The 21,307-nt window shown below is 38.3% G+C and overlaps 1 protein-coding gene across 1 annotated transcript; it reads left to right on the top strand.

Moving 5' to 3' along the window:
- On the top strand, positions 1-20,080 carry VPS4B (vacuolar protein sorting 4 homolog B). Its single transcript, XM_027682465.1, has 11 exons — positions 1-133; positions 2,959-3,070; positions 4,463-4,613; positions 5,865-5,932; positions 8,647-8,766; positions 9,004-9,160; positions 10,662-10,810; positions 10,984-11,065; positions 13,015-13,234; positions 15,733-15,870; positions 17,625-20,080. The coding sequence occupies exons 1-11, from the start codon at positions 107-109 to the stop codon at positions 17,724-17,726; spliced, it is 1,326 nt and encodes a 441-aa protein (XP_027538266.1). The 5' UTR covers positions 1-106; the 3' UTR covers positions 17,727-20,080.
- Positions 20,081-21,307: the final 1,227 nt, after the last annotated feature.

Below are 21,307 nucleotides of genomic sequence, written 5' to 3'. Positions count from 1 at the left end.
CGGAGGCCGCGGTTTCGGTTCCTGTTCCCGGGCCGGGGGCGCTGCGACAGCTGCAGCCGCGGGCCCGCGCTCCCTGCTCTGGCCTCCGCCCCTCCGCCGCTCCGCCATGGCGGGCAACACCGGCAACCTGCAGGTACAGCGGCGCCGGCCCTGCTTGGGGCAGGGCGGGCCGGGGGCGGCGGGCAGGAAGGAGCGCGGCCGGGGCTGTCCTGGGCCGGGGCTGTCCTGCGGGCGGAGCGGCGGCACAGGGAGCGCGAACGCCGCCTGCCCGCCGAGCTGGGGACACCGTCGGGAGAGCCGCAGGCAGCCGCAGCCAGGGGCGTGTGATGGGGAGTGGGCTCGGGGCTCGGCGCGGCAGAGCCCGCAGGGTCACCACTCATCGGCACCGGAGTTGAGACCGCGGGAGAGGGTCCTTGATCCCCCCGGGAGGGGGTCCCTGCGAGCACCAGCCCTGCGGGACCCGATGCCTAATCTCCGTCTGGGAAGCGCTGTTGCCTCTTGGGGTCTGGACGCATAGTTTGGCTTGTGTTTCTTGCTGTAGGAAGCTCTTGCCTGCTCCGTTTTCTGCTTGTGTTAACCCTCAGTCGGGCCTGTGTAATCGATGCTGCGGCAGGCCGGCAAAACAGATCCAGAAGTGACCTGTGTTCAGAACAATCTCTTTTCTCTTCAGCTGTTTGAACCGTGATCATTTCCGTATGCGGTATTTACACTGGCAGTGTAATGTTTATACTGGCAAAGCAGAGGATATATTACAGGGTCTAGAATAAGCAGAATGGGGATGACACCTGTTAAGGCTGACATTCTTTCTGAGGGTGATGTTCATCAAACTATCAAATTATGGCCTGATGAATGTGGTTTGTGCCTTAGGGATAGTTAAAGCTGGTCATCTATGCCCTAGTTCATAGAACTTTCTAATAATGATTTTCTGTTTAATAGCAGTGGTGTTCCTAGAATCATAGAATCACAGAATCAACTGGATTGGAAAAGACCTCCAAGATCATCAAGTCCAACCCTTGATCCAACACTGCCATGGTTACTAGACCATGGCACTAAGTGCCACACCCAATCTCATCTTAAAAATCTCAAGGGACAGTAAATCCACCACCTCCCTGGCCAGCCCATTACAGTGTCTGATTACTGTCTCTGTAAAAAATTTCTTCCTAATATCCAACCTAAACTTCCCCTGGCAGAGCTTAAGATCATGCCCTCTTGTCCTACTGCTGGTTGCCTGGGAGAAAAGACCGACACCCATCTGGCTACAACCTCCTTTCAGGTAGTTGTAGAGTGATGAGGTCTCCCCTGAGCCTCCTCTTCTCCAGGCTGAACAACTCCAGCTCCCTCAGCCTCTCCTCACAGGACTTGTGCTTGAGTCCCTTCACCAGCCTTGTTGCTCTTCTCTGGACCTGCTCCAGCACCTCAATATCCTTCCTGAACTGAGGGGCCCAGAACTGGACACAGTACTCCAACTGTGGCCTCACCAGCACTGAGTGCAGGGGAAGAATCACTTCCCTGGTCCTGCTGGCCACACTGTTCCTGATACAAGCCAGGATGCCATTGGCCTTCTTGGCCGCCTGGGCATACTGCTGGCTCATGTTCAGCTTCCTGTGCAGCTCATGTAAGGAAGTATTAGAGCTGAGAATCTAATAGCCAGGTAATCGTCTTTGGCTGTTTACAAAACCAGGCAATACCTGATGTAGACTTTTTCAGAGGAGCAGGTCTGCAACATGCCCTATTTTCTCACAGTTCTGTTTTAGCAGGTGATCTTTGCCATTTATTCTTTGGATTTAGTGCCATGTATATCATTGTCTTTGTTGTACTGGATCCAGGAGTCATTGGGCTGCCCCATAGTAACTGAAGTCACTGAAGGGACTTATGAAGAAAGAAACTTCTGTTTTGGGTTAATTTTTGCTCTTTTGCTAGATTTGAATGGTGCTCAGAGGGGCCTAAGGGAGCCAGCACAAAATGAGCCCCAAGGACGGGACTGCCCATTCGTACGTGGGAAACTGCTTATCAGCTCCTGGCTTCTCCAAAAAGGAAAGAATAAATCCTGTTCCAGAGAAACAGATGCTTACTGTGTGTCCCAACACTTGCCACAACAGAGCCATAGAGTTTGCTTTATTGGTTCATTGGTTTTAAATACCTTTGATTTCAGGTAGATCTGTTGAGATGATGTTTGCTTCCAAGACAGCAATGCAAAGCAATAGAATGAGAGATTTTGTTGTTTCTCTCATGTGGGTTGTTTACCAGCTTTATTTTGCCTGAAACACAGCAGAATATCTGGATAGTGGCAAGTGTACCTGTACTGGAATGTCTAGTGGAAAATCCTTGCTGCAGTTGAAGCTCTCCACCTTGATCTCTGACATTAGTCATCCTGAGCATACTAACAATGCTTAGCAAAGCAATTGAATATGAAAAAATAGGTGAGGGGCTAGAGAAGATTTATTTGGTCATTGTTATCTCCGGCTAACCAACTGCTTTTTTTTAACTCACATGAAGGAGTGGTTAAAACAGAGAGTTTTAATTGTCCTGAAGTGGTATTGGCATTCCAAGGACGGAAGTGTAATAAAAAGAAATAAGCACTTAAGAGCAATGAAATAGCAGTGATAGCAATAAATCCACTGGCCAGTGTGTGCAGTATGGTAGCTTAAATCACAGATCTATTTGAACAAATAAATTAAAAATCTATTCATAATTGCTCACAGAACGCTTTTGATGCTTGAGATTTGGATATGTTCTCTACGCTTTTTTGTGTGCTAGTAAATTGCTGTTCATAAAAGGATGGAAATATTGTGTCGTGTACAATAGACCACATAAGACTTGTAATCAGTTGCCTTCAACTTTTGGGGGTAAATGTTGAGAAGCAGGAAAACTCGCCATCAAAAAACAGTAACAGCTTAAAGCATCTCTGATGGTGCAAACTGCTTTTGCACAGCACTTAATTACTTGTTTGTGTTACAGAAAGCAATAGACCTTGCTAGCAGGGCAGCACAAGAAGATAAAGCAGGAAACTATGAGGAAGCCTTCCGCTTGTACCAACATGCTGTGCAGTATTTTCTCCACGTTGTAAAATGTAAGTGTAATGTATTGGATGATTAAGTAAAGTTTTGTTGTCAGATTGCACAAGAGTAACCTCGTATGTTAACATCCGTATTTAAATTTTTACGCTCATCAACAGTTGATACTTGCTAATTGTAGTTTGGCTGACGTATATTTTTCGGCTTTTGCCTTTACTGTGTGCTTGCTCCATTCTTGAAAGAAATTGGATTATTTTTTACTTGTGTTTTGTTTTAGGGTTTTTTTAAGACAGGAGGCAGCTATTTGCTGTCTCTCTTTTGGACTTTTGTAGCAGTGTTTCAAGCTGGCCACTGCACGAGGAAATGTGACAATAAGTGCAGGGATCCCTACATTTCTGTTGTACTGAAGTCCATGTTACCCATGAAGTCTTTGCTGTATCTATGGAGTGTTTTTTGCTCCTTTTAACTCATGCCACTTGCCTTTCTACTGTCCCTCTGCTGGCATTTTTTGCTCCTTAATGTCATGGTCTTGCTGTTCATCTTGGCCAAGAAAATGTATGAGATGGATTCGTATGTTATAACTTTTCTTCAGTTTCCATATTCTCATTATTTTATGCCTTTTCACACTTCTGTGTAACATTTTGTGCCGTGTCCAGTGCTTGTATGCAAGGAGTGGGCCTTCCTAATGTAGGTACAGCCCTAATCTAAGTGGGTTAGGCTGCTTGCCTGATGTAAATGCACTTAAAGATCTCCATGGTTTGAAAAAAAACACTATTTTCTTTATAGTTTCTTTATAGTCCTTTATTATTATGATAATTTGTGTTTATCACTTCTTGTCCATTTATGTCCTATAGACTTTCTCAGAATATCACTTTCTTTTAACAATACTGATATACTTTTGGAAACTTAACACATAAACCTGATGTTAAATGTTGATTGCTGATTTGAAATACTGTAATAGTGACTATGAGAACAGTGTGGCTGTTTAAACACACCTAATTCTTTCAGATGTTTTATGTAATTTTTTTCTTTATCTTTTAAAATTAGCAGGCAGTGGAAAAATCAAGTATGCTTCTCAATAAAAATTGCTTAGCACAAGCAGCATCTTGATGAGCTATTTTAGAAAATCAGTTATTAAAGCAGTGTCTAGCAGCTGGAAGGGCTGACACAAAAGCTTCCAGTGCCGTTATCCTTAATCCTTTACAGTCAAATTTTAAGCCAAGGCAACATTCAGGTGTATATTTTATTTCTGTTGCATGATACATCCTCCCTGTCACTTCTTTCCATAGCATAGTGGAAAAATAAGTAGTTGAGGTATTTGGTTATGTGGTGAGCCCTCAGAGAGCTATATTGATAAGATATAAAGAAGACAGAGATTTTGTCTTGTTTTCTGGTGATGCACATGTGTTTTGCTGTTAACTAAGAATTGTTTCTCTTCAAACTTTTAGATGAAGCACAGGGTGATAAAGCAAAACAAAGCATTAGAATGAAATGTACAGAATACTTGGACAGAGCAGAAAAGCTGAAAGAATATCTGAAAAAGAGAGAAAAAACTGCACCAAAACCAGTTAAAGAGTCTGGTCCTACTGATGCAAAAGGGTATGTTTTTGGAGAAGGTAAAGCAAAATATTTCCTGAACTCAGCTTTTTCTAAAATTCAACTATTGAAAGATCATTTTAAGTACTGTTTTTGAAATGCTTCAGGTGACGACTGTGCTGAAATACAGTGGGCTAATAAAAATACCATGAATTACCATCACAAGCATTTCTGTGCTTGTTTACTAAAATGTGTGAATATTTGCATGGGAAATTCACTGAAGAATGAAAGCTGAATCCAATGATTATTGGATTTAATGGCAACGAGCCCAGTGACCTTTAAAGTTTTTCTGCATTTAAATACTTACTAACTAGAAAGTAAATTCAGACTGATGATTACTGGGCTTACTGAGTTTGATCTTTCTCACACTTGATAAGAGTTCTATGTGGGGTAAAGTTCTGTAAGATGGACTGAATCACTCTAATGTCTTGCTGCTGCCTCGTCTCTCTGCTACTTTCCTTTTATGAGATTTGTTTCTCACTTTGCATATCAGAGAGTTGAACAAGCAGAGCCACCCAAACAAGCCCAGCCTCTTTTGCTTTTGCTATTGCTGTTATAGGAGAGAGGAAAAGTTCAGGATGACAGCTTCTGGTGGGGCTGCCCTTTTAGCAGTCCTGAACAGCTAAAGTTGCTTAGTTGTCTCTTAAAATGTCACTCTTTCATCTCATCAGTTTTATTTTTTGAGCTGTACTGTGTCCTGCTGTTTTATTTTTAGAAGGAATGGGTAATACCACGGAGGCTTACATATATTTTCATGACCTCCACTCCACTTGTTCACTATCTAGTCTCTTTTTTCCTTCTTTAATTTCCACTATCCTTTGCTCTGATGAGAGTGTAGGGTTTCATAGTACTAGATGTTATTGGCTGAGTCATCTTGCAAGTCCAGATTGTCACTTTTGCCCAATGTCTACAAATAAACTTTTTTATTGCTTCTGTGTTGCTGGATATGAGGGTTTTGTTTCCTGAGGGCTGGCTTAAAGCAAGTAGAAGTGTGTTAAGAGGGCTCAGACCCGTAAGAGGAAGTTGAAAAGACAAGGAGGGTGAATTAGAAAGAAATTGTGGAAAAAGTTTAGAAAAGTGTACAAAAGCAGGAGTACAATGATGTAAACTTGTAGAGGTCTAGAAGCATCTCAACGTTTCTTTCATTCCTTCCTCAGCCTGGTGTTTTTCCTGCTTTTTGCATTGTGATTTTTACCCTAAGACAGGAGTCTCTCTTACTGAATTTCAAAATTTTTTTCCTTGTTTCCATATCAGGAATGACAGTGATGGGGAAGGGGAATCAGAGGATCCTGAAAAAAAGAAGCTACAGAATCAACTTCAAGGTAATTTGAAGCATCCTTTTCTTTAAATAGGGGTGACTTCAGTCAAGCAAGTTCTTACCTTTTTGCCATCTAAATGTTATGGGTTAACTTTAATGTCTATAAGTAGCTCAACTAGTATGCTCAACACGTTCAAAAGCATAGTCTTTCTGGCTTGTGTGCCATGAATTTATACAGTGACTATATTGAAATGTATCTCCTGTATCCTGTGCTTCATTTTAAAATTGTACCATCTTTCTGGACAGCATTTTCCGACAGGAGAAGTTGCAAAATCCCAGATAGCTATAGGCTAAACTGAATCAGTATTTTTTTACTCTTAAGTGCATTAGAGTATTGCCTAGGGCTAAAGTAATGAACATCATAGAAACACTTAGTGTAAGCAGGACTGTTGTCACAAAAAAACAGCTTGTGCTCAAGTTTAGGAGTAAAGAACATGGATTATTTCCCATTTATAATAATGGGCAGAATTTTCTCATATGCACTGATGATGCTCTCACAGCTAAGTAGCATAATAGTTTGGAGTTTTGAGCTCAAATTCAGAATACAGTTAGTGATGTAATGTATAGCAGCTACCAGTAGTTTTGTGCGCAGTAAAAAGGAGGATTTTTTCATATTTATTACCCTTTAATGGTGAAGAACTGTTCAGAGCTCCCCTGACAGAAGGTGCTTATGGATCTGAAGAAACCTCATTCTTCTCCTGTTTTTCAGAAACTGTCCCATGCTGCTTCTACTTCGCTGCACACTTATTTAATGTTATGCACAGTTATATGGGACAGTTTCCTATTTTTTAAAAAATGACAGAAAATTGCTGAGCACTGAACTCTTATCCTGTTTCTCACTATAAAGACTTTGTTTCTTCCCACATGAATCTGACCTTCAGGTCCTATTTCAAGAATAATTTCCTGCACCTGGAACTTCCTTGATACTTTCTATAAAATGACAACCACCTTGCTTGTACGTTTGATTGCTTGAAAGTCTGAGGTACCTTTAAACTTAACACAGCTCTTACTCAGATAACAAGATACAAGCTCTGCGTTGTCTTCAGACTACTCATTTTCATTTTACTTCCTATAACAGCCACAGAAATTTCATGTATTTAATTTTGCTTCCTTGTTACTCCTAGCTGAGTTTGCCTTATGGAACTTTCCCATATTTGTGACTATTTAGATTTTAATTATGATAGTAACTTATGGTGGAAGAAGTGACCAAGTGACACTCAGACTGGATAATAGTTGGGGGTCTATTGTCATTACTCTTGTTTAGAATTTTAAAGGCCTTTTGCACTCTATTGCTTAATCTTCCAGCTGTTCATTTACACCTACAAAATTAGGAAGCCTACTGTTCCAGCTCCATTTCTGTCGTGGTACAGGGGATCTCTTACAGTGCAGTGATTTCAGTTGCCATGGTATGTCTGGTCTAGATCACTGATATTTTTACTTTGAAATAATCTCTTGTTCCAATCTGAACTGTTACTTGTTCTGCTAATTGTTTTAATGATGGAGCCCATAGCTTTGTTTAAGAAAAACTGAGATGTAATCAACCTAGCAAAAGAATTGAATGCATTGAAAGTGAGATTGCAATTCACAGTTCACAATTAACTTTCTCTAACATTTTTAGCATCTTAAACCATATGTTGTTGGTTTTGGACTCTAAATTCCAAACTGTTAATAGTTGCAGTTGTTAACAGAAATTGTTCATGTCAATCTTATAGAGAAGGAATGCAGCAAAGGAAAAACTCTCCTTTATTTGCTTTACTCATGAGCCAGTGAGTAACAGTAAATTTTCAGTCCCATAGAAATAAAAAAGCATTAAATTACTTCACAGAGCACTGAAGGCATGAGATGAAAATGCTGAGAAAATACCTGGTGAAAGCCAATTGTGAAATTACAGAAAACCCCTTGTAGAGAATTAGGGCAACCAAAACTTTCATTGTGTTTGAATACTTAGATAAGCATTGGATTGTTTGGCATTTGTTCATATGTGAAAATTTCTCTTATCTTTTGGATTTGCCTTGGCTAGGATTACAGGATCTAATATTCAGTTACTATCTGAGTTCCAAGTTTTCCATCCAGAAGTAGTAGAAACAAAATAATTTTTAGCGTGTCAGACTAACCAATCTGAAGTCTGAAGAGAAGGCTAAATTACGGCTCAGTTGGCTGAACTCACCGATTGAAGAAGATGAGACTTGGTGATAAACCTTGAGAGAACATGGCTTGACTAAGAAGATACTTCTGCAGCTAAGCAGGCTCCATATAACCTTTCTGACACTTTCAGCACTAGCTCTCAAACTTCATTACCATTAGGTAGTCCAATTGTTTGCTGCACATCTGGAGATACCAAACAAGTTACTTCATCTGCTGGAGAATCTTACACATCCTGAGTTAGTGCAGCTACATTGTTTAAAATGAAATTTCAGATTTTTTGGGAAGTGCAATCGTGGTTTAGTGAGGAGATGGTTCCTGCATGGCTTCTGCTAACTCACAAGTATTCTGGTTATCCATGGTTTATTTTGGTAAAACAATGTGACAGATTTCTGTAGAAATAACATCCATTTGCCTACTGGAATTCGGTGTTTATATCTACTTAGAAATGCCTTGGTTTTATTCAGTATTGACATGGGCGTATATTTTTTATATTATTCTTTTTTTGCCAAATGGAATTTGCTGTAGTTGTGAAAAGTTATGTGCATCACTAACTTATACAATCCTTTCTTATAGGAGCAATTGTTATGGAGCGACCAAATGTCAAATGGAGTGATGTTGCTGGCCTCGAAGGTGCCAAAGAAGCACTTAAAGAAGCAGTTATCTTGCCCATTAAATTTCCACACCTGTTTACAGGTCAGAATTACACTTATTTACTATTGGCCAATCAGGACTGACACTGGGGCCCATAAAGTGTGTTATGCCAATGTATCAGAGACTCAAGTTGAGCTCTTATCAAAGAGATTGTGATCCATCTGACAGAAGTTTCATGGGTAGATGTGGAAAACCTCAGAGTACATGAGAAGGGCATAATCAGAAAATAGGTTCAGTCTCTCTACAGTATTTTGAAGACTGCTGGTTTCTCTTTTGCAGGCAAAAGAACACCCTGGAGAGGGATTCTCTTATTTGGACCACCAGGAACAGGAAAGTCTTATTTAGCAAAAGCTGTGGCGACAGAAGCAAACAACTCTACCTTCTTCTCAGTATCTTCCTCTGACCTAGTCTCAAAGTGGTTAGGTGAAAGTGAAAAGTAAGTTGGAGTTGCCAGAGGTCCAGGAAAACATTTTCAACAAGAAATTAATATAGAGCTAGATAAGTTGCTGTAAAGAACTTGAATTTGAGGGAACGATCTTGTCTTTTTAAAAACAAACTTGAGGTGTTTCTATGTTTCCTGCTGCAGTGCCATGTAATGGTATCATCATGTTCTGCAATTTGAGAAGCTGCATCTAGATCTTTCTTCAGGGCTCAAGATAGTTTTAAAACTAGCTCAGGAAGGTTTATGGAGCACCATGGAGCTCATTCCCATTCTGAATTCAGCTGTGATTGCACACTCTATCAGTCTGAAGTGCTGGCTTACTTTGCTTCTTGGCATCTCCCCACTCATCTGTCCCAGCAATTGTGTGGCATTCCTTTGTCCATATGAAGGTGTTTTTTTTCTTCATTCCAGTTTCAAACAAAATCTGAAAGACATAAGGGACTCGCAAAAATAAGTTGAAGGAGAAGAGCAGCCATGAAAGGAAATTTCAAGGGTCCCTATGCTAACTCTTTGTTTGTTACTATGTCATATGTAAAGAAGACCAGGAATCCTGAAGTGATGTGTTGGCTGCAGTCTAGAAGTGCAAGAATTTGTCCATCTAGGCTTCCAAAATCTTCCCTAATAAATCTTCTCTGAATTAATCAAAAGCTCTGGGTTTATACAGAAAGTACCTTCATATAGTGATGAGAATACTTGTCAAAACCATGCTTCAATAGTTTGAAGTGCAAGACAACTCAGCGACACTATTTAAAGTTGATAGAATGAGGAAGAAAGGCCATAAAGTGTTTGAACTGAGGGGTTTTTTTCCTCAAAAGCTGGAAACCTTAAGCTGCTTTTCTTCTGTTGCAAAAGAAATACAGAACTGGAGTTTACCTCAGCATTAGATTTTATTTGGCTTCATTTGAGACTATTGCTTGAGATTTAATGCTGTAATGTGAAAAATTTTGCAGCATGTTCCTATTTGTTTTTCTTTTTAACTTAGTAAAATGTGTAAATGAAATATGGCTGTAAGTATTTTGGGTTCTATTTTTAGGGGGTTTTTGGGGGGTTGTTTTTTTTTTTTTTGCAAACTAATGTTTCTTGTCATATAGTAATTATTTAGTAAAGTTGTATAAAGTAGAAGTACAAGTTATTTCTTACAAAATCCCTAGGATTAATTTGATTAAGTTAAATAAGAGAAAACCGTGTTCCTTTGAATCTGTCTAGAGTGGTGGTTTTGTATAGTCCAGGCTGTCATGTAGAAATGTAAACTGAAAAAGAGCTTTTTCTTGCAAAACCATGCCTGGAGCACTCTAAATTTTTTCATCTCTCTTTATGCTGGGCTATCTTGCTCAGTACAGTGCTGAGCCTTGGAGCTGGAAAAATGTTGTCTTTAAATAGCTTTATGTTAATACTTCTTTTTTCTTGCTTTCTCTAAAGGGAACTACTGTTGTATGTTTTTACTGATGTAACTAATAAAATTATTAAGATAACTGAAGCTGTTTCCTTCTTTAAGATTAGTGAAAAACTTGTTCCAGCTCGCCAGAGAAAACAAGCCTTCTATTATCTTCATTGATGAGATAGATTCCCTCTGCGGGTCAAGAAGTGAAAATGAAAGTGAGGCTGCTAGACGGATAAAAACAGAATTTCTAGTCCAGATGCAAGGTAAGTTTATTTGGTTTTCAGAATCAGACAGAGGAATTAAGATATGTATTTTAAGTGTAGCTTGCATGAGAACACTAAAATAATTGCAGTTCCACCTCATTAAATTTTGATGACTTTTTAAAACAGTCTTTGCTTATCATCTAAACAATGAAATTATTTCTGTCCTGATATAGGCGTTGGTGTTGACAACGAAGGAATCTTGGTCTTAGGAGCAACAAACATACCCTGGGTTTTGGATTCTGCTATCAGGAGAAGGTATGATGTCATTTTTTTCATAAATGAAATTCATAACTGGTGTGAAGGTTCAGTCAGAGACTGAGATGGTAATCCAGCTCATGTTTGCAGCCATGGCTAATGTTCTGCAACTCAGTTCCATGAGACGGACTGAGCCAAACTAATAGCCTCTTGCCCCTTTAGAGAGGTAGGTTGTTCACTCTTATATCGGCCTTGTAGTTTATTTGATGATTTGGTTAGATGATTATGCTTGAAAAAATGCAGTTTTCTGCTTGCTTGTTGGTTTTCTGGTGGGCTTGGGGAACAAGTTAGAAAATGCACACCTCAGAAGGGCAAGAGGGGGCAGAACTTTCCTTTTCAGCTGTTAACGAACTGCTGAGTAGCTTGAGTTCTTTCATGGAAATGTAACCTTACACAGAAACACCATGGTTTTCTATTGGTCAGGTATAACTTGTGATTTTCAGTGCATGTTTTAATTGCTGTTTTGTAGATAAAGAGCTTCCAAATCTGTATCTGATAATTTGGATCTTTCTTTGAGCTGCAGAGCAAGCAGAGGACAAACACAGCTATATGACATATATGATCATGTTGAGATGAGAGCACAGCTTGCATAATGGTCATTTTTGTAGGCTAAAGAAACATTGCTTTTTTATGACTGATGCTGACTTTTATTTATATACTTCATTCAAGCTGGCCATACTTAGATTTGAGGTTGGATCACGTGACCTGCAGAGGGTCGCTTCTAACCTGTATGAGTATAGTGTTGTGTGAGACAGATTTAGAGGTGAACATGTTGCTTAAAATTTCAAGTCACTCCTGAAATTCCAGTTGTGTGGTCCATGGTACAAGACAGACATGGACCTGATAGAATTGGACCAGAAGGGAGCTGTGAAAATGATGGGAACACCTCTCCTATGAAGGCAGAATTAAAGAGTTCGGGCTGTTCAGCCTGGAAAAGAGAAGGTTCTCTCTGGAGTGACCTTATTGTGGCCTTTCGGTGTATAAAGGGAGATTATTAGAAAGACAGAGAGATGTTTGTTGTTTTTCTTCCAAGGCCTGTAGTGCCAGGGTGAGGGGCAATGGTTAAAACTGAAAGAGGGTAAGTTTAGATTGGACATAAAGAAGAAATTTTTTACTATAAGGGTGATGAAACACTGGCACGGGTTGCCCTGAGAAGTTGTGTATGTCCAATCATTGGCCAGGATGGGGCTGGATGGGGCTTTGAGCAACCTGATGTTGAGCAATCTGTTGGGTCTCTTTCAACCCAAACCATTCTCTCATTCTGTGCCCACAAGGCTTAGAGGGATTTGTGCAACAGTGACTGTAATTATAGTATTTTTCCATGGATTTAGGCCATTCTGTCATGTATATCGGGTTAATTATGTTCTACGGAATTTGGAGTCACTCTTATTTTGTTGGTGGGAGGTAATCCCCACTCTGAGAACGGATGCTGCTTCAAAGGAAGAACTGCAATTACCAACACTTTCTATTGACAACTCTATTGAGAATATGACTTCAAATTTGCTTCCAGCTATGAGGTTTTCTTTAATTTAGTTGGAGAGCGTAGAAAATTGTTTCATCAGCTTGTTATCAGGCAGTTCTTTCTTTGAGTGTGAAAACTGTTCAAATATACTTCAACACTTAAGCTTCTTCGTCTCAGTTTTTTCTTTTATGACTCAAACTCTGCTGGAGAGTATCTGGGAAAACTTCAGTCTGAAGAGAAGATTTTTTGTAATGAAACAGAAGCAGTTATATTCTGTATGTTAGCTTAGGCTAACAGAAGTATTATTTATGAGAATAAGTTGTTGAATATTTGCCTTGGATTTTTTTAAAGGTTTATCATACTGAAACTGCTTCTTTCTAATATTGTTAGGAGCAAACTATACGCTTATTTGCATAGGCTTCTTTCCACTGTGCACCTGCATGAGCTAGTATCTGTGGAACACTTTGTTTTCACTTTTTTAAACCAGGTTTGAGAAGCGTATTTATATTCCTTTGCCTGAAGACCATGCCAGGGCTGCAATGTTCAAACTCCACCTTGGGTCAACTCCAAATCTCCTAACAGAATCAGATTATCGAGAGCTTGGAAAGAAAACTGAAGGCTATTCTGGTGCAGATATAAGCATCATTGTACGTGATGCACTCATGCAGCCTGTTAGAAAAGTGCAATCAGCTACTCACTTTAAAAAAGTAAGTAGGAATCAAAAATTTCTCACATCTCCCCTAGTCCTGCTGTAAGTCTGGTGGAACTCGTTTCTGAATATTCATGCTATGACTCTTAATGTCTCTAGAGAGTGTTAAAAGCATTCAGTTTGCAGTTTGACTTAAATGGGAATATTACAGAGGTGCTCTTTTTCTGTCTCAAGTGTTTCTTAACATGGTGGGGAAAAAAAAAGTATTCCCTCATCCACAGGAGAACAGGTGGATTATACTTAAGCACATTATGTTTATTTGGCATATTTTTCAAACTGAAAAATTAAGGTTCTTGTGAAGTTCTGGTAAAAATATTGAATCAGTGTTACTTGTGACAGTAGTAAAGGGGCAAGACAACTGAGCAAGGTCTGTGTTTCATGTTTGGGCAGCGTGCAGCACCCTATGGACACTATGCTGTAATGTGGAAACTAATTTATGATTAGTTAGTTTCATACCAAGAGCCTATTCAAACTATATTGTTTGGCTTATCTTGCAGTTACCTCTACATGCTGTGTGCTGACTTAAGAAACATTTCTTCACGATATTTGGATCTCAGAAACTTTATCTGACAAAGAACCAGTTGGCATTCTTTACCACCAGTCTAAATCAATTAGATCTGGGAATGTCTCTCCCCCGGAGAATTTGGACATATGAGTCCTGCTCAAACTTAATTGTTCTCTCTAAATGATTGAACTCTTAAAAAGAAAAACAAAGTGTAATTATAAACAGAGGTTAAAATACATGAAATATGTATATTGGTTAAATAAAATTATATTTTTCATCTGTAGTATTTTTTAGAGTAGCCTCAGACTACAAGTATTTTTTGTTTACATTTTCAGTGCAAACTTTGATTTTTACAGAAATTCATGTATCTTAGGTGAAGGTGGGTCAGGATATTCTGCAGATGTGTTTGCTGGTGTAAAGGGAAGCTTTAATTTGCCACTCCTTAAAAGAGCAGGTGTGGTAGGAAAAATTTTAGATCCTAAGCTGTCAAGATGTGTACCATGTAACTTGTGTTGGCAGCAGTTCTTTGTCATCTCAGTTACAATTACAGGTTTTTTACCAGTAAGTTAGGGTTAAGAGCCCTGAACTGAACAGCTACACTTATTTTGAAGATAGGCTCTTTTTTTTTCAATGTAGTTTCTTCCAATGAGCACATTCAGCTTAAGATTCAAAAAGAATGACACACTTTAAGTCCCATATGGTCCAGAATGTGAGAAGACAATAAGTGTATCTTCTGGGGACACCTCACAGTAACACTGTGGTGTAAGCTGTATTTGTCGTTAAATAAACAGCTATTTTGATATATCAAGAATTTTCTAGATGCTTTCTTCCCTTAAGCAGTGATGTCTGAAGTATTTATCTGTTGTTGACTTTAACTGACAGTGACATTTCTGGCTAAAGGGCTGTTACCTTTTAGCGTTTTGTTCAAATTTGGAACAATCTGAGGCTTGTTTCAGATTGCCATGGAGCAATGAAATAACCTCAGTTGTCACAGTTTGCAGAGCAACCCAAAAGGAATTCTTCCATCTTACCTTTTTATTCTGAAAAAAAAAGGAAGGAAAAAAATCCAACAACTGCAGTACTTTGAGGGCTCTGACATAAGCCAAGTTGATTCCACTTGTGTTAATACTTTAATTGGATGTGATTTCCTATTTTTATAAGCAAAATCTTAATGTTATTATTTGCATCATAACAGATGACTTGCTTCAGTTCAACAGTGCTTTCCTCAATTGTTAGTAATTAATTGTAAATCATTCCATGCTCTGTGTTATAATTCAAGTTTGTCAGAGTGCATTTTGAATATTGCAATCTGCTCTCCAGGGTCGTGCTCTAAATGCACTTTGGAATAGCAAATCCAGTCTCTCTGTCAAAAATAGCAAGTTAGTGTGTTGTCCTTCAATCTTTGCATATGCTTTGCATCCCTGTGGATGTGTGGGGCTTCAGGTAACAATGACGTAGAGCAAAATCGTGGGTAACAGATAACGTGTTGCAGAAAGGGAACAGACGCCTGGTGCATCTTTTTTGGCTCTGTCAATGTGTGGGGAAAAACGGGTGTGTTGTGTTGTCCCGCTAGGTGGCGCTGTTCTCTATGGAGCGCTACTCGTGTGGTGCCGGAAAAGGTGCTGGGAGCTTTGGAATGCGTGAAAAGCTCTCTCCGGCTTCCTTACTTGAGGGACTCTCAGGGAGAATTACTGAGAAGGCTTTAGAAAGCTGTTAACCAGTGATGAATGAACTCCCAAAGAAATCCTTGGTGTTCAGAGGAGGTGGCTTCTTGGATTTGACCGATGTGAATTTAGGTATCTACAGCTTCATGTTTTCAAGGTGAATGATACCCGTACTCTTACAAAATTTTTCTTTCACAGGACGTATCTTCCCAATGGGTAGGCCATCTGCATAAAATCAAGAAATGTTTTTGCTCTAGGGTGCTGTTCAGCTGTTTTTTTGTGTTTAAAATTATAACTCCTATAAACTGAGTGTTTTCTTATTTTTAGGTAAAGGGACCATCAGTGTCTACTCCAAACACGATGGTAGATTTGTTCACCCCTTGCTCTCCAGGTGATCCTGAAGCCACAGAAATGTCATGGATGGAGGTCCCAGGTGATAAATTACTGGAGCCTCAAGTTTCCATGGTAGGTATTTTTTATAGCTTTTCTTTCTTGCTTTGCAGAACCCTGAAAAGACTTTAAGGTGAAGAGTTTTTCAAGACAATCGGATGAATTGTTTGTTTTCAGAAATGCTGCACATACCAGATAACCAGATATTTGAATTCTTAATATACACCACTACAGTATGGCATGCTTACAGAAAAGCCAGCTCTCTATCCCTGATAAGCAATTCTTTTTGTTCTTGTCTGCTGGCATGCAGCAGCTGTTCTTTCATCCATGGCAGCATCTGGCTCTTCCACAGTTCTTTCACTTGGCTTTTATTCATTTAAAACCTTTGGGGTCCCTGTATGATGATATGCTTTCTTCCCATCAGTCTGTGGCATTAATACTGGAAATGGAAAATTGCATTCAGTGTAAATTGGGGCATGATGTGCCATAGCTAAATATTGCCCATGAAATAAATACAAGCATAAACAATAAAATGTAAGAAGATTTTGGATGTAGTGGTAGTTTTGGTTAAACTTCATCACAGGTGATACAGCTCTTCCAGCTGTTTTCGTTGTGTATATTAAAATACTTCTTTGGCCTAGGGAATAAAATACATCATTTTAAGACAATTTTCAGTTTTAGTTCACTGCTTAAGAAAAAAAAAATTAATTGCTGGACACTTATTCTGCATTTTTCCCAAAGGGCAGCAAAAGCAGATTCTGAATTTAAGTACAAAGTTCATGGGAAACACTTAATAACAAATCCATGCTACTGTCATTTCCTGTGTGCCAACAGTCCTGTAATGAATGAAAGAAATCTGTGTATTTCATGGGGATCACAAACCTCTCAAGCAGTAGGCACTGCTTTGTAAATATAACCATCACTATATTTCAGAAAAGAATTTTCTGTGCCTATTTGCATACTGAGGAAGCACAAAAGGATATATGCAGCTGCAGGCCTGCCCTAAAACTTCTACCTGTATGGTCTAAGTAGATTTTTAATCAGTCTTTCTTGGAATTAAACATAACAGCTCCTTGTGTGCTCCTAATGGTACCTGGGCTCTGATGTACTATAGTGTCCATAATCGGTTCTTGTCCTTATAAAGATCAGGCTTTAATTCTTTCTAAGAAGGGCACCTCTGGTCTGATGAGAGAAATATCAAGTGTAGAAAATCATGATACTAACTTTTGGATTTAGCCATAATTTTATAGTAATATGAGGTGTTGGGCATCTACTTTTTTTCAGTTGCCTTTAACTAGGACTTGATTAGTTTTCTTTCCCTTTTTTATTCACAGAGTGTTTTAACTGCTGCTTTCAACTTCATAGATCTGTGATTTTTCTAAACTCCATTTTCTAGCATCTAATTATTTATCTAGGAAATTTACTAAATTGAAGAGACAGAAATTACCAGTCATGAGTAGTAAAACTTTGCTAGAGATGAATCGCAATCTATTGTTCTATCTTGCTGGACTGTGAAGAGTACATGGGGACATCTGATTCTTTTCCACTCTAATCTGCTGTAAACAAGGGTTGAAAATAGTAGCTGACAAAAAAAAAAAGGAACTAAGTTCTTTTCAGTAAAAACAGATGAATAAAACTTGAATAGATGAGTGCCTTAAACCGAAACCTGAGGTTGTGATTTTGTTATTGGAAAAGTCAGTAACTGTCGTCTGTCTTGACAGTGTTCAAATTCTGCCTCTATGCAGAAGTGTTCAAGCTTACTTTGTGTTGTGTAAATAGGAGCTTTTTAATGGGTTTTTTTAATGCATATTCTTTTTTTTCTCTGACAGGCTGATATGCTCAGGTCGCTAGCTAGCACAAAACCAACAGTTAATGAATTGGACCTGGAGAAGTTAAAGAAGTTTACAGAAGATTTTGGTCAGGAAGGCTAAACCAAAGATACACATGGAGCATTAGAACTTTTTTTCTTTTAAAAGTATTCTTGTGTCTTTATTGATGGCACTTCAAATAAATGCCAATAAAATCACTCCTTTCTTGCTTTGCAGAAGGAATAGAAGATACCTTTGCAAAGACCCTTAAGCTTTTGTATTGTATTGTTTTCCTCAGATGTCTATTAAATGTCTTCTATTGAAAAATAATACAGAAATACAATTTTAGGGTGAGACAGCAAAGTGATGTGGTAAAGTCTAATAAATACTAGAAAGCTTTAAATTAATAGTTCCATTTTAGGTAGTATATTAGATCTGGATACAAGTGAGTTTTAAACTGCCAGTAGGCTCAAAAAACCCTTTTTTGAGGAGTGGAAGAGAACATATTTGTCAGGTGTTTTCGGTATTAGTCAATCAGCATACATACTAATTGCTCTCATTTCATTTAGGAAAATGCAACAAAATTTGCTAATCAAGCATACTGGAAATGTGGGTTGGTATGAAAGTAGGAAGGAAAACACTTTGAGGATAAGACTGCGTGGGCCAATATTTTGCTTAAATACTGATGGACCTGGTATTTGGCTTTTTCTGCTGTGCTGTGTTAAAATTTTGCCTTAAACAGCAGGCTTTTGATTTTAACTCTTTACTGGCTGTTACACACTGTCACTATGCAATTTAACAGACGTTTGTTAAATGCAAGTAACTCAGAAGGTGTTTTGCTGGCTATTCTTGGGGGGGTTGTTTGGAATTGGTTTATTTGCTGTTTTGGTTCTTTTAAATCTGGATGAACTTTCTGCAGCAGTTTGACTAAAATTAGAAAAAAGCATTAGTAATACCCTGTAAGATCCCATGTCTTGAGGCTGGCAAGGTATATGTAGTCTTTGGAGAATGTATAGGAGGTATTTTAGGAAATAGCATACTTTCACATATGAGGAGGTTGTAACAGATGTTTTAGCCACAGACTTTCCAGTGATAAATTAACTCAGAACCCCACTGGTAACTGTAGCGTATAGGTTACATCAATTTAGTGCTTAAACTTCGAGAGAAGGCTGGCAGTTTAGTACAGAAGTAGCACTTCCATTGCTCTTTTTCTGAAGAACTGCAAATGGAGATGTGCCTGAATGTAACTTAAAACACTACAGCATCAGCATTGAGTTTGTGCCTTGTAAGTTTGCACTGGCTGTAGATATGAAACATCATTAGGATTATGTAGAATATTCTATCTTCCATTATCATTGTACAACTCTATCCTGCAAATGCTTTGTTTAACTTGCATTAAAAGAAATTTGCACATTTTAGGTGTGTATGTTCTATATACATATACACATATTTGATAATCTTTTGAAGGGGTTTGGTTTCTTTTCTGTACATATTTTGTGTACGTTATAAATCATAGGATGGGTGACATTTTCTGTACTTAAATGAAGTAAAACGTTATAGTACAACATCAGCTATGTTCTTTGAGTATTTCTTCAATGTTATGTTCAAGTTTTTCCTGCTTTATTATTTTTTAGACTTGTTTCTGTGTTTAATAGCTAAACAAAATATTTAGTTAAAAATTCTTTGATCTGCAAGGTGCTGAACTTTTGTTTACTAACATGATGAAAAATTCTTTCCAAAATCCTTCAGTTACAGCTTTACCTTTGTCTAACATCAGGATATGTAACTGTGAATCAGTGGGCTGTAAATCTTTCTGTTGACCTTTGTGGGGACAGCAGGAGAGGGAGTGGGTGAGGGCAGGAATTCCAGTGGAGGGAGGTGCAGGTAGCTGTGATTAGTAAACTTAATCCTCGTTGCAACAAAATCACTTTTTTGTAGTTTTCTCTTGTGAACACTGTAGAAGTGAGCCACATACTGTCAGGTCTGTCACTCAGAGGTTTGAAATTACTATCTGAAGTACTTGTCTCTTGACCTTTTTCTAAAATGAGAGTCCTTACTGCAATCTTAAAATTCTCAGGAACATTCTCTCTTTTTTTTTTTCCTTTTTGTTGTAAGCTGATTTGTCCTATTGGTTTCTAGAAGCTTAACTGTATAATCTCTTATCTTTAATGTAAAAGAAAAGTATACTGTATGTTTTAAATTTACATCTTGCTGCTTGCTCATTTGTGGGATGACATCTGTAACAGAACCTTTAATGTTTGATGTTGAAAGTTGTTTTTAGAAATATATTCCAAATAAACTTTGCTGTTTGGAGTTGCAGCTAGAAGGACAATTTTTGATTTGCCGTCTTTGTAAAATGACAATAATATATATCACAGAGCCTCTTAGCTAAGTAATCCCATAATAATTATAGCCAGACTGGGGGGGGGGGACACACATGCAAAATCACTTTTTAGTTTTCACTTTAATTGAAAATTCTCTAAATGAAAGAATTTATGAAAGGTTATATATGTCTGTAAATACTGGACAAGTTAGTTGTATATTTTTAATGAGTATGATCTTTGGCTGGTTAGCTTACCAATTTTTTTCATAACTTCTGGTGTTACTGCTTACTGTGACTGCAGTATGAAGAAATATCGTTTTCCTTCCTGTGTGTAAAATAATTTTTCAATTAAATCACTTGTATGTGTGCTTTTTGTGTTCTTCACAGTTGGTTTCTTCACAATGACATTAAATTTTGGATTTCCTGGTATACCTCTTGATGCATATACTCACAGGGTTAGAAGAGCACAGTAAATTAACTCCTTACATTGTTTCCTGTGCTGCCTGACTGACCTCAAATTCCAGTCTTGTTTCCTCCCTATTTTTTTACCTTTTGCTTTTTGTCATTCTCTAGCATGACAAAAACATACAAATCTATGAAGTTTTTCATAAATCTAAAGTTTTTCTTTTTTTTTTCTTTTAAAATCTGCTGGTCTTTAAATATACTTATATGCTTTTGTTTTAATTAGTGGAGCAGAACACATATGGCTGAGGAATCTGCTTTTGTTCATGCTCCTGCCTGTCAGAGTTTGCTCTTTTTGTCAGCTGAAGCAAAGAAGCTGCTGAATGTTTTCTGGTCAAGTGTTTTAATCTACTTTTGTGTTTATTTAGTCTTCTTAATAAGAATATTACAATTTTTTGTTGTTGTTGTTTTTATTTCTGAGGATTATCTGGACAGGAAGCTTTTTAATAGTTCTGAATGTGTCGGACTATATGGGAACATCTTCATTTCAATGTTTACTCTTTCCTTCCTCCAGAATGACAAACTTGTTTCATGATTGGCTTCCATACATGTTTTTGGTCTTAACCAGATTCATCCTAGTAATCATGGTTGATTTAAAGCCATTCCTGTAACTTACGTAAACTATTGCAGAACTCAGTGGAATGTTTGTTTCCTACTGTGCTACTGATAATTAATCCTTATCAAAACATTGTTCCTTTTAGTCTTGAGCAGGAAGCTTTTGTTGTAGCTCTTACGGCATGGCTTCAGTGCTTACCCCTTCAGTTTTTCTTTAGCTTTTTATTAACGTTTTAATCTAGTGATTTTATTCCACAAATCCTCTGTCATCATAATTAGCTTCTTAAAAACTCCTAATTGTTCATTCATCCTCTGTCCTGGCATTTGTGTAGTGACAGCCCAGGTATTAGATAAGATTGTCCTG

This window comes from Neopelma chrysocephalum, unplaced genomic scaffold (genome assembly GCF_003984885.1).
Source record: "Neopelma chrysocephalum unplaced genomic scaffold, ASM398488v2 Primary Assembly neopelma1_22b, whole genome shotgun sequence".
In the NCBI taxonomy this organism is placed as follows: domain Eukaryota; kingdom Metazoa; phylum Chordata; class Aves; order Passeriformes; family Pipridae; genus Neopelma; species Neopelma chrysocephalum.
The sequence above is the reverse complement of the archived record's forward strand: the minus strand, read 5'-3'. Positions and strand labels throughout refer to the sequence as shown.

Excerpts from the sequence above, each read along its gene's own strand:
- VPS4B (XM_027682465.1), top strand. The coding sequence starts at position 107 with ATGGCGGGCAACACCGGCAACCTGCAG. Across the intron at positions 5,933-8,646 it reads GCTACAGAATCAACTTCAAG|GAGCAATTGTTATGGAGCGA; the intron begins GTAATTTGAAGC and ends CCTTTCTTATAG. Across the intron at positions 8,767-9,003 it reads ATTTCCACACCTGTTTACAG|GCAAAAGAACACCCTGGAGA; the intron begins GTCAGAATTACA and ends TCTCTTTTGCAG.